Below are 11,143 nucleotides of genomic sequence, written 5' to 3'. Positions count from 1 at the left end.
CGCGGGCGCCACCACGGGCCGGGGGCGGCGCTGGGGCGGGGCCCGCCCGGCTGCCTGACGGGAGAGGACCGGCGGTTGGGTGCCTGCCTCCCGGGAAGGGGCTCGGCACCACCTTCCAGCCCGTGGCCTCGGGCCGGGGTCTTCCCGCGCTTTTGGCGGACGGGCGGAGGGCTGGGCTCCTCCGGGTGCATCCCGCGGGCGCGATACACGACACACAGCGGGGGACGCACGGGCGTCAGCCCGCCCTGGGACATTTCGTCCCGGGCACTGGCGAGTTCGGACGCTCCTCCAAAAGCTCTTTGGCCGCTCTTTCAGGCGGTGCCGAAGCCGCTCGCACGAGGGTCTCCAGGCTGAGCTTTTAGGGTAGTCGTTACCTGGTCGGGCAACCTGCTTACTCGGCAGTGGGGGCGGGTGTTGGACCAGCTGAGCAGAGGTGGGCTGCCGTCCCCAGTCCCCGACGCCCGGGTACACGTGCGTGGGGACGCACGCGTGTTCACGTGGACGACGGGTCCAGTACGGCCTGTCGTCCTGGAGACTCCAGGCAGGGAAACCCACCCTCGCCGGGGGCCCAGAGGGGAAAAGCTCGCAGAGCTCTTTCTCCCAAACTCCAGGGACCACCCCTAGAGCCACCTGGGAGCTCATTAGGCCAATTAGACGCTTCCCAAAGCCTGGAGTCAGGTGCTCTGGCCTGATGGTGTGTATTGAAGCTTATTTAGCCAAATCAAGGGGGTGGGCACCTGGAAGGCCTCTTCCCTCCCTGCACTGGCCTGGCTGGGCCTTCCCTTCCATTTCCTGTGATGCGCAGCGCGCAGTGAGCGCCCTTTCATTCCGAAACTCAAGATTTGGTTTTGTTCAATGTGGACATGGGGCATCACTATGGGGGAATCTGGATGGAAAAGTCAGAGTAGGTGCCTGGGAAGGTAGGGTTCAGGGTTCCAGGCCAGGCCAGTGCTTGGTGGTCTCCAGGAAGGGGTGCATCCTAGAGGTGAGAGCTGGGACCCAAGGACACACCCATCAGGGACTGTGCAGTGGCCAGCCTTCCCAGGTGCAGCCAGCATTCCCTGGGGCCACCATGAGTCCAGCACTCCAGGGCAGGCAAGAAGGTCCTGGAGCATCTGCAGTATCAGGCAGGGAGCAGGTGCCCGTGGGAAGGAGCAAGCTGGTGCAGGTTGAAGGTTTTCTGTCACTTCTTTATTGGGGCAGGGGGTGTGTCATTCATATGGACTTCTGTGCTGGCCTCTAGTTGCAGACAGGTATGCATACTCCTAAGTACACACATCACTCAAGGCCAGGGCTCTGGTGGGCTGGAGAGGTCAAGCTCTTTTACAAGAGGATATTAGAAAGAGACCAGTTCCAGAGAATGGGTGGTGTCTGAGGCTCCGGCCCCACCCGGGTGGGAAGCCAGCTCTGTCTGAATGCCAGGGTGCAGCTGACAGCACTGGGGGCCCAGGGGGCTGGGCTATGAGAGGAGCTTGGATGGACAGCCTCTGTCCCCCCAACCCCGCGCTGGTGGCCAGGCCCAGCCCTGCCCTTGAGGCAGGTCTCCGAGCTCCTCAGGGAGCCCGAAGACCCCAAATGCTCCGTGGGGCCACTCCTTGGGCCCTTCTCCAGTCAGGCATCAGAGGACAACCCTCCGGTCCAGGTGGTCCCCACGCCCGCTCCGCTGGTGCCTCACTTCCAGGTGTTTCTTCTGGACCTTCTCAAAGTGCTGCAGCAACTCTGCATAGTCAATGCTGGGGGAATCCGCTTTCTGCGACTTGGGAGCTGCCTGCGGACTGTCTCTGGGAAGAAGGAGAAGGGCTCAGTATCAGTCTCAGCATCCATGGCAGGGAGCTGGGGGCAGGCAGCGCTGGGCATAGGAGGGCGAGGGTCAGGGCAGGGTCACAGGCTGATGGAGCTCAACCTTGGCGAGTCTGTCTGCCTCAGGCCCGGTAACCGTTGCCCAACAGCCCCAAAGTAGGGGAGCCTCATGAGCATCCCCTCCCCCTCAGCTGCTGGGACCAGTCAACACTGCTGCTTGGATATGGCCTTCAGTCTGTGGGCTGACGACGGGGCCCAGAGCAGGCATCGCATCGGGAAGCATTTCCTGTTTACGACTGGCTCCCTTTGGGGTGAAAGCCAGGGCTAGCAGCCAGCCAGGAAGCCAGCTGGGGCCTGGAACAGGGTCCAGGGAGGAGGGGGAGGAGGCAGCCTGGCCCTTTCTCTGGGGGCAGGACTAGGCCTGCAGACAACAGGGATTGTCTACTGCTGAAGAGTCTCTACTGGGCCTTCAGCTTGGCAGGACATCTCTTATTGAGTGTTGGGGTCCAGAGGCCTGCAGTCATTCCCTGTCCCTGGAGAAGGAGAGCTGGTCTCACCACTGGGCGTGCTGACGGCTCCTACAACTCCTGCTGCGACCACCCTCCCCGGTTGCTCTGTACAGCTGCACAAGTTGTGCAGCGCACAGCCACAGTGTACCTGATGCTCCCTAGAGTTGTGCGGCGTAGTAGTCCTGTTCAGCTTGTTCCTGGGGACCAGGTCCCCTTGGGTCCCTTCCCATTATAACCATCCCTTCGGCAAAGTCTCATGAAAGAGTCTGTTCCTCTTTCATTTTAGCCTCACTGGCTTGGGAAACAGATGTGTGTGGGCTGGGGAGGTATTTGCTTCTAGCCCCTGAGACCTAGTGGCCCTGGTAAGGGGGTCTCATGCAGGCTGTGGGCCGTTCACGGGAATCCCAGGGCCCAGGCTCCAAGAAGCAGCTGGGCACAGGAGCTAGAGAAGCCTGGATACGACCACTTCGTAGCTATCTGGCCTTGGGCACGTGACTCAGTTTGCTCATCCGTAGAAGGGGACTGCCACAGGGGCCACTCCACGGTGAGGGGGTGAGGGTGGTTCATATTCAACATGTAAGAGCTTAGCCTGGTGCCTAGCCCCAGCCTAGGTACCTCATGGGCAGCCACTGTGGCTATGACCACTATGCGCCCCTGAGGTGAGGCTGGCCAGGGTTGAGCAGCTTGAGGCCTGGGGTGCATCAGTGGCTCAGTGCATTTTGGGGCAAACACGATGGCGCTTCACCTAAAGGAAACCCTTACCAATGAACTTGGCCCCTGACAGACATCTCTGACCATTCACCTGGCTGCTGGGGCAGGACCAAGGGCAGTGGGGGCCCTCCCCATGGTCAGGATGCCATCTGGAAGCTTGGAGGTGGCCCCCTGCACCCCTACTCAGTGTTGTTCCCTTCCTGTTGAAGATGTGCCATCTGAAGACACCTTGGATGGTGCCTTGGCTGCTGCTTTCCTGGGCCTCAGGCAACATTAATTCAACAAACATCAAGAGAAGCTAGGTGGGGCCCACTCTAGGGGCAGCATTCTGGACTCTGGCTGCCGTATGCAACTTCCCTGGGAACAGGGCACTATCAGGTGTCACCGCCTGGGCTTCTGGGGAGGCCGAGGGACACCCTGCAGCTTACAGCTCTAGCCCCAGGCAGTGACCAGGTGCTGCCCCAGCTGAGTAGGTGAGATGCGGGAGAGATCTGCAGGCCCGGACACGTGAGGCCAGAGCGGACACTGGAGTATGCCGTTGGATGCTGGGCGTTCGCGGATCTGTGTGCCATTCCCCTCAACACTACTGACAAGCACAGGCGTCTGGTCCAGAGGCAGGACTGAGATTAGGGGTTTCCATGGAGATGCCGGCAGTGGGCAGCAAACCTGGGTGATGTGCACAGATGTGGCCAGGGAAGCACGGGGATGGGGAGGAGTGGGCCATACCCTGCACTCTCTGGATGATCATGGTGGCAAGCGCTGCCCTCCGTGACTCAGCCTCTCTTCCTGGATCCCTCCTGGCCTGAGATCTTGCAAGTGGGGAGGAGCATGTCCCACGGGGGTAGGCCAGGGCTCCTCTCCCTGCCTGTCACAGTGGGCATGGCTGCTGCTCAGGCCCTTCGAGGTCTGTTTACAACGCTCCTCGGGCAATCAGTGACTGGGGGACACCCCGCCAGCAGTGGAGATGAGATTCCAGAACCCAAAGCCAGCCCTGTCTCCTGCCACCCCACCCATGCACCTGTCACCAGGCTAATGCTGGCAAGTGGCCCCAGATTTTCTTCAGAGGTCCCCTCCTGCCTCACTGAGATAATCTCTGGGGAGTGGCCTGGAAACCTGAGGGGGCCAGAGTCTCCGAGGCCTGCTGGTGCCTTGAGCACATGGAATGAGGGATGGGCAAGGGGTGCAGAACCCCCTCCCCACAACCGACCCAGCTGCTTCCGGCTTGCAGGCCTGTCAGGCAACCCAAAGCTGTCTTCCAGCTGCCTGCCCCTCCCAGGGCTGTGACTGTCCTCTTCCTCCTCTCCAGGGTGTGAGCCGTCCCTCTGTGCCCAGCGTTGCAATCTGACCCCTCCCCCAGCTGTTCTGGAGGCCCCTTCCTTGCCCGACGTCTCCCTGCCTATATCTGTGACACAGCTCTTCCTAGGTTCTTGCAAAGAACCGCTGGGAACCCAGGGCCTTGAGGGCTGGGCAGAGCCTCAAGCATCCATTTGGTCCAAATGCTCATTTACGAATGAAGAAACCCAGAGCCAGGAGAGGGCCTTGTCTAAGTTCACAGGGCAAACCCTCAGCAGAGCTGGGACCAGATCCTAGTCCAGGCCTCTGAACTGTCCACTGGCCTGCAGAATCTCCTACCTAAGAGGCCTCAACCCCTTGGCCCAGGACTTCTCTGACTCTGGCCATGGGGGGGCTCTGAGAGAAGCCATTTTCCCCAGCTTCCCTCTGCAAACTTGTATCCTGGCCTGGAGCATGCAGGGAGCGCTCCTACCACCCTGAGCTTTACTTCCCCACCCTAGACAAGGAGATGTCACGTGCAGGAGAATGGCCCTTGGCCTCACAGGGTCTGTGGCCTGGCCCAGGGACCTCCTTCAGGAAGGCAGCCTGGCTGGGGGTGGGGGTGGAGACGAGAACCAAAGGTCACAGGGAAGCAGCTGTTCCTGTCTCCTTCTCCCCTACCCCTGCACCAAGAAAGGAGGGATCCTGAGTGCCTGCCAGGGTAACCCTAACACCCACTGGACATCGGAAATGCTGGTGCAGGGGCCAGGCCAGTGAAGCACGGTGTGGCTTCAGGGCCTCTGTGTCCCAGGAGCTAGTATTCTGGCCAAGGGATTCCAAGTGCAAAACCCACCTCCCTGCTCCCCTGGGGATTACTTGGGTGTCACTAAGAGCAGCTGGGACAGTGCCTAGCCCTGTCATCCCAGAGCACTGCTGTCTGGAAAAAGGGGTGGAACAGGCCAAGAGCTGGGCCTTGGCCTGGGGGCCACACCTGCTCGGGGCTCAAGCCCCTCCAGCCAGCCTAGGGTGGCCAGCCTGTCAGGTGGCCCACACCCAGCCTCTGGAGAGGCCAAGCTGGGTGGGAGGGGTGGTGGGAGTCTAAACCCAGTGCTATGGAGGCACAGGGGCTGGGGTCAGAGGCCCTGCATGTGAGACAGGCCATTTCAAGGCTGCCTGCATCAGTCCCAAGGGCCCAAGGCCGAGGCCCTTCGCAAGAGCGAGGTGCCAGGCCTGCCAAGTGGCTCTAACAGCCTGGGAGGGAATTCTAGACACACAGGGCATCTGATGCAAGCTGGGTGCGCTCCATTCAGCGTAAATCTTCTCAGTGGCTCTGCTTGTTTCCATGGCGACCTGACAAGTGAAATTTTCCATCTCGAATGCCAAATGCCTGTGGATGAGGCAAAGCCTCCAAGGGTTACCAAATATAGACACGGCCCAACAGGCTCTGGGGGCCGGGCCAGCGGCGGGTTTGGGGTAGGAGCCTGGCTGGACGCCCCCCACCCCGCAGGGCTGCAGCCCTCCTGCCCGGAGTCCGCCTTGCTGGCCTCGTGGTGGAGGTGTGCCCAGGTCCTGTTCTTCCCACGGGCAGGGGCAAGCAGCGTAGCCACGGTGCCTCCGTGTCCCAGTGAGGCTGGGGTCTCTCTGTGGCCCAGGTTGGAGCCTCTGCCGTAGATGGGGGCGCTGGTGGGGAGGACCGCCCGAGGCCCAGCTCTCACGCCTACTGCTGCAGGACTGGACACCGTCTCTGACCCAGGACATGAACTCCTCCTCCTGCAGTCTCCCTCCAGGGGCCTCCGTCTGGGTGATTCTGGCAGGCCCTTTCATTTTTTAGATTAACTCAACCCTGATGGCTGGGAGAAGATCCTGCTACTCTCTACCACCTCGCAAACACTCGCAGAAGCCCCCAGCCTGGTGCTTTAAGAGGCCTAAGTGTAAGTGGCCACGGGATGGCCAGTCTCCGCAGTGCCAGAGGAACGTGATGCCAAGGCAAGGGAGACCCCTCTCGTGCCGAGTCCCTCTGGTCTGGCCTCTCCCAGTGGCGGAGGCCTCTGCCTCCCGTGGAGGCGGAGGGCGGCGGTCCCCCAGCCCGGCACTCACTCAGTCTGCAGCAGCTCGGGGTTGGGCACGCACTGTAGCCGGTGGGAGAGCAGCTGGAAGGCACTGCTCTGCGGCAGCAGCATGAGCAGGCCATAGAGGGCCTTGATCAGGTACGGGTTGTTCTTCACGTCCAGCAGCTGCAGGCGCAGATCTGAGGCAGGGCAGAGGGTAGAGGTCAGGGGTCAGGCACTGCCCTGGGCCACACCTCGGCCTGCCCGGGAGAGGGCCAGCCAGGTAGCTGTGGCTCAGAGAGGGGCAGGGGCTCCTCTACAGCCAGACATGCCTGCTCCCTCCTCCAGCAGCACCTCAGCCGTCCCCCGGATCTCGCCGCTCTTTCTTCCTGCCCACCCGCACGGCCGTCTGTCCCGAGAGTCGCCTCAGCCTGGTGACCCCCAAGCTGCCGGTCCTCGTCCCTGAGCCGCTACACTGACTGCAGCCTGGTGATGAGGGGGCCTGGGGCCTGTAGTGTAACAGATTCCCTGTCTGCTCTGCACGTGCCAGCACAAGAGAGCTATAAATAGGGTGAGCGGGAGAGAAAGACCGGATTAGGACAGCTTTGAGGGAGGGCAGGGTAGAAAAACGCTCGTGTGTGGCGCTGAACACACACCAAACTCCGGAGTGTCTTGGTAGGTGCTTTTGGGAAGCCTCCTCAGACACCAGCCATGCCAGTACCCCACCAGATAGGAGAGGTGCCCCTGGTCCTGCCCAGCACCCATCCCATTTAAACGGGCCCACTCTTCCCTCCTCTGAGCCCCTCCGGGAGAATCACTGGCTTCTGCTTTCTTGTGTCTCTAAGGCCCAGTCCCAGGCATCCTTTGTGGAGAACGAGCCACAAACTTCAGGAGAGGCCATGTTACCCCGGCAGCAGCCGTGTAGGGGGCCTGGGCTGATGCTGGAGCCAGAGCAGTGAGGCCCTGCCCAACCCTCTCCCTACCCCAGGGAGCAGGAGCCACCAATGGAGACGTGAGTAGACATCCCTGGGCCTGTGGGGTCAAGGCAGTCACCCCTGGGGGAGCCAGGCAAAGCAAGGTTGGGATGGGTGCTGGGCAGGACCAGGGTGAAGCTGCCGTGGTCGCTCCAACAAAGCCCTGGGCCTGGCGAGAAGGTGCCTGTCGTCTCTCTGGGGTCAGGCTGGACCTGGCCTCAGGTGAGAGTGTGCCTGGCTGCCCCGGGAGGCCCTTGGGGAAGTGAGATGTTGGGCCAGGGAACCACTTGGGACAGGCTTTGCTAAACTCTGCTGGGAACAGGGTCTCCCTCCTGCTCTCGTGTCTCCTGGGCATCCACCACCATGGGGCCTGGCCGAGTGGAGAAGCTCGGGCAGGTCACAGGTGCTGCCAGAGGGCAAGGGCTCAGCCAACTGGCTCAGCAGGAAGGAGGCCACCGGCAGGGCCACCTCCCTGCTCGCCTGCCTGACCTAAGTAAGCATGCAAGTTTTATCCTGAGAGTCGCCTACTCTGGGGGGCAAGCACCGGGTGTGCGCCGAGGCACCAGGAGCCGTGCTCTCCCCAACCAGCTGCCACTTTTGCACATTCAGCCTGGATGTTACAATCAGGGAGCTCCTGCCCAGCCGCTCCGGCAAATACTCTGCTTTGTAGAGAGAGGAGGGCGTGGTGCGGGGAGGGGTGGCTGCGAACAGCTCTGGGCCAGCTCCGTCAGCAGCGGCCTGGCAGCACTACTCTGGTCGGCCGAACCACCCCCACGTAGGGATGTTATGGACCTTCAGGTGGGTTCGGCCATGCGCTGGTCACCTTGAGGCGCTTGTCCTGACACCATGTCTCAGTCCTATTGGACTGGACTCCCCAGCCCTGATTGTCATCCCCGGTCTTCCGTTCCTGACGTTCTAAGAAACACCCTGGGGTGAGTGCCCTCCCTGCCTCCCTCCCCAGAGGGAGCACAGCGGAGTCGGCTCCACCCCTGTCGCGCTCCAGAGGCCAGGCTCTTACATGTGAAGATGGGGCACTCGATCAGCTGCACCAGCTTATCCACCTCCGTGAGGAAATCCACCGTGACTTCCAGGTCCCCGCTGGGTGGGCAGGTCAAGGAAAGACTGGCTGGGATGGCCCATCTCTACGAGGGGCCTCTGCCGGGTGGGGCAACCGGAGAGCTGGGAACACATGCTCTGGGGCCCTGGCTTTGTAGGTAGAGCCTGTTTCTGCCTAAGCCCGAAGGTACACGGAGGACATCAGTCTCTCTGTCCCTATAAATGAGAAATGGCACAGCTGTCCCCCCCCTGCAGGGGCACTCCGGCTCTGCTCTGTGGCTCTCTCCTCTGCGCCCTCCCAGCTCTGAAAGGCTCTTATCTCAGCCCTGCAGCCTGTGTTGGGGGGAGGGGGAGGCTGAGCGGGAAAGGTCTTGGTTCCTGCCTGAGTGGACGCTTGTCAGCAGGGCCAAGGTCAGGGCTGTGGCAAGTGTGTGGCCTGTGGTTTCTGGGCCACGCCAGTGGCCGAGAAAAGCAAATCTAGGGTGTGGAAGGAGAGCAGGCACCCTGAGGGAGTGAGGCCAGGCCACACCGACCCTTAATGGAGGCACCTTAGGGACCCTCTCTCCTTACCCCCAACTCATGGCCCGTCAGGAAAGGAGGCCAATTTTGCATCCTAAGTAGTTCTTCAATCCAGTAAGCTGCTTTACTGCACTGTTTTAAGAACTGTGACCAGTCTGCCCATGGATGCCTTTCACAGGCCCTGAGGCGTGCTGGGGGTCTTCTCTCTTGCTGAGGCCTCTCCCCCAGCTGGCTTCTCCCCTCTGGGTCACTGCCCAGCTGGGCTGTGGCTCTGTGGCCCAGGTCCCTGAGCTCCTCACCAGCAGTGCTGCAGACGCTAGAGCGCAAGCCCACAGACCTCGCTTAGGTCAGCCCGACCGCCCCCCGCCCCGGGGCCCTCTCACCTAGGTGGCTCCATCAGCACGCGTCAGCACCAGGCTGGGCCCACTCAGCCTCGATGCCTGGCTTACAAGGTTTCTCCAGGGCCAGCTCCCCTCCACAAGACCTAGATGACCCCATCCGCTGCCAACAGTGCTCTCCCCCGCACACCCCTGGCCACGCCCTCGGAGGTCCCCATGTCACAAGGCCTGGAGGCAGAGCACAGGGATGGGGTAGGAGTGTGGCGGAAAGGGAGCACTTGGCCCCCGCCTGTCCCTCAGTGGCTGGACAGGAAGGACAGTGAGAACGAAGGATACAACTTCTGGATGAGGTCATAGGCGTGCCGGTAGTTCTGGGTGAGGAAGCACAGGGACACCGTGGTGACTGGGTTGTGGCACCAGGAGCGGTACAGGCAGCAGAACAGGTTCTGGCTCTCCTGAGGAGGAAGAGGTGTGAGCGGCTGGCAGAGCCCCTACTCTTCCCACCCGGGGTCCTCACGGGGCCTGAGATCCAGGGGCCCTCGCCCAACGCCGGGGAGACAGCTCAATACCCAGGGCTGTGTTTGGCAGCCCAGCTGGGAACGAGTTGTCACAAAGGAAATGCTGACAGCTCTTCCTCAGACCCTGTCATTACTCCCAGTCCCACAGAGCCACGTGGTGGTGGCTGTGAGGGCCTGGTCAGGCGTGAGCCCGTCCTCTGTGCTGGCATTTGTGCCCTCGGCAAAGAACGGTAATTGTCCTCCTAGAACTCTGTGGTCCTGGAGCCTGTGGGGCTTGGAGGGCTGTGGGGAGGGCTTGGGTGTGGGCAGGGAGGAAGCTTCCCCAGGGCCTGGGCTCTCCCTGGCAGCATCCCGTCTCATTTTCAGATGCCATCTCCTCCCTCGTCTGCAGCCCACCTGGCACTCAGGAAGCGGCCCAGAGGCTGAGCCCACACCCCGAAGGGAGCCCCTGCCCTGAGGAAAATTCTTAAGTCCTCTGCGAATGTCTGGAAAGAACCACAGGAAGAAGGCAGAGGTGTGGCCTGGATCATTCTGAGCTGCCTGGCCCCAGATGCCCCGATGCAGGCTTGGAGGTCCTTGAGACGCCCGGAGAGGGAGCAGAGGCAGCGTCTGAACTGGGAAGGAGGGTGTGGGGTGGACACCACAGCCCACATCGGGGAACGAAAGCCCTGGAGCCACCGGCACATCCAGGACAGTTCAGCCTCCTGCCCTTGGGCCGAGCGAGACCCTTGACCCGAGCGAGACCCTTGACCCGTGTCCCCCAGAGCAGGATGACAGGATGGTGAGCTCCTCCGGGCTCTCTCTGATCAGCCCTGGTGGTTCCTTATCCGGAGCCTGAGCCGGGCAGTGCTGTGACACCTTGACTTAGGACAGGATGCCTTGTGAGACAGACATGTCTAACTGTTGGAAAGAGGGGACAGGGCCAGGGAAGAGGGCGTGGAGGCTAATAACCCCTGATGTCTGGCAACGCTGTCATCCAGAAACCTGACTCAGACAGCGTGGCATGAACTGCTGGGTCCCGTAACATGGTCCCAGAATCCAATCCACTCATTCTGCGAAGGGGCAGTGACCCCCTCAGACAGTGGGGTGGGGCATGAATGAGTGGAAAACACACTGTCTCTGGTGGATCCGGAGGGCACGTGGACCCTAGAGTCCAGAGCCTTCCGTGGGCAAAGGTCTCCACAGTGGGTGGCTAAGGAAACCACTTGGGACTTAGTGCCACGGTTGCCACTTCCACGTAGCTAACCCAGGGCAATCTGTGGTTTACACCTGACCCGGAGATCTGAGTTCATCCTGTCTCCTCTCTGTGAGCCTCCTGGGGCCTTGGGGTGGGGTAGCACGGCTGTGTGCCCGAGTGCACGCGGGATTAAACCCAGGGCCCGAGCCCATGGACACGGA

At 61.6% G+C, this 11,143-nt stretch overlaps 1 protein-coding gene and 1 long non-coding RNA gene across 4 annotated transcripts in view; one reads left to right on the top strand and one right to left on the bottom strand.

Annotated features, from left to right (window-relative positions):
* Positions 1-1,169: 1,169 nt before the first annotated feature.
* VAC14 (VAC14 component of PIKFYVE complex) overlaps positions 1,170-11,143 on the bottom strand; it is a 101,179-nt gene continuing 91,205 nt past the window's right edge. For both annotated transcript variants that reach the window (XM_006941719.4, XM_011290219.3), the window contains exons 16-19: positions 9,564-9,682; positions 8,333-8,412; positions 6,390-6,540; positions 1,170-1,781 (exon numbers count right to left, since the gene is read on the bottom strand). In XM_006941719.4, coding sequence (XP_006941781.2) covers positions 1,619-1,781; positions 6,390-6,540; positions 8,333-8,412; positions 9,564-9,682 — 513 coding nt within the window. In that variant the 3' untranslated portion in view covers positions 1,170-1,618. The remainder of the gene's footprint in view (positions 1,782-6,389; positions 6,541-8,332; positions 8,413-9,563; positions 9,683-11,143) is intronic.
* On the top strand, positions 6,540-11,143 carry LOC109494935. 2 transcript variants are annotated; one of them, XR_006590821.1, is made up of 3 exons: positions 6,540-7,015; positions 7,186-7,352; positions 10,112-11,143. It is a non-coding gene; the product is annotated as an uncharacterized LOC109494935 (long non-coding RNA). The 2 variants fall into 2 exon arrangements; XR_002150107.2 differs by having other exon boundaries at positions 6,540-7,352.

This window comes from Felis catus, chromosome E2 (assembly GCF_018350175.1).
Source record: "Felis catus isolate Fca126 chromosome E2, F.catus_Fca126_mat1.0, whole genome shotgun sequence".
NCBI classification, from domain to species: Eukaryota; Metazoa; Chordata; class Mammalia; order Carnivora; family Felidae; genus Felis; species Felis catus.
This window is presented reverse-complemented; position numbering and strand designations above follow the sequence as displayed.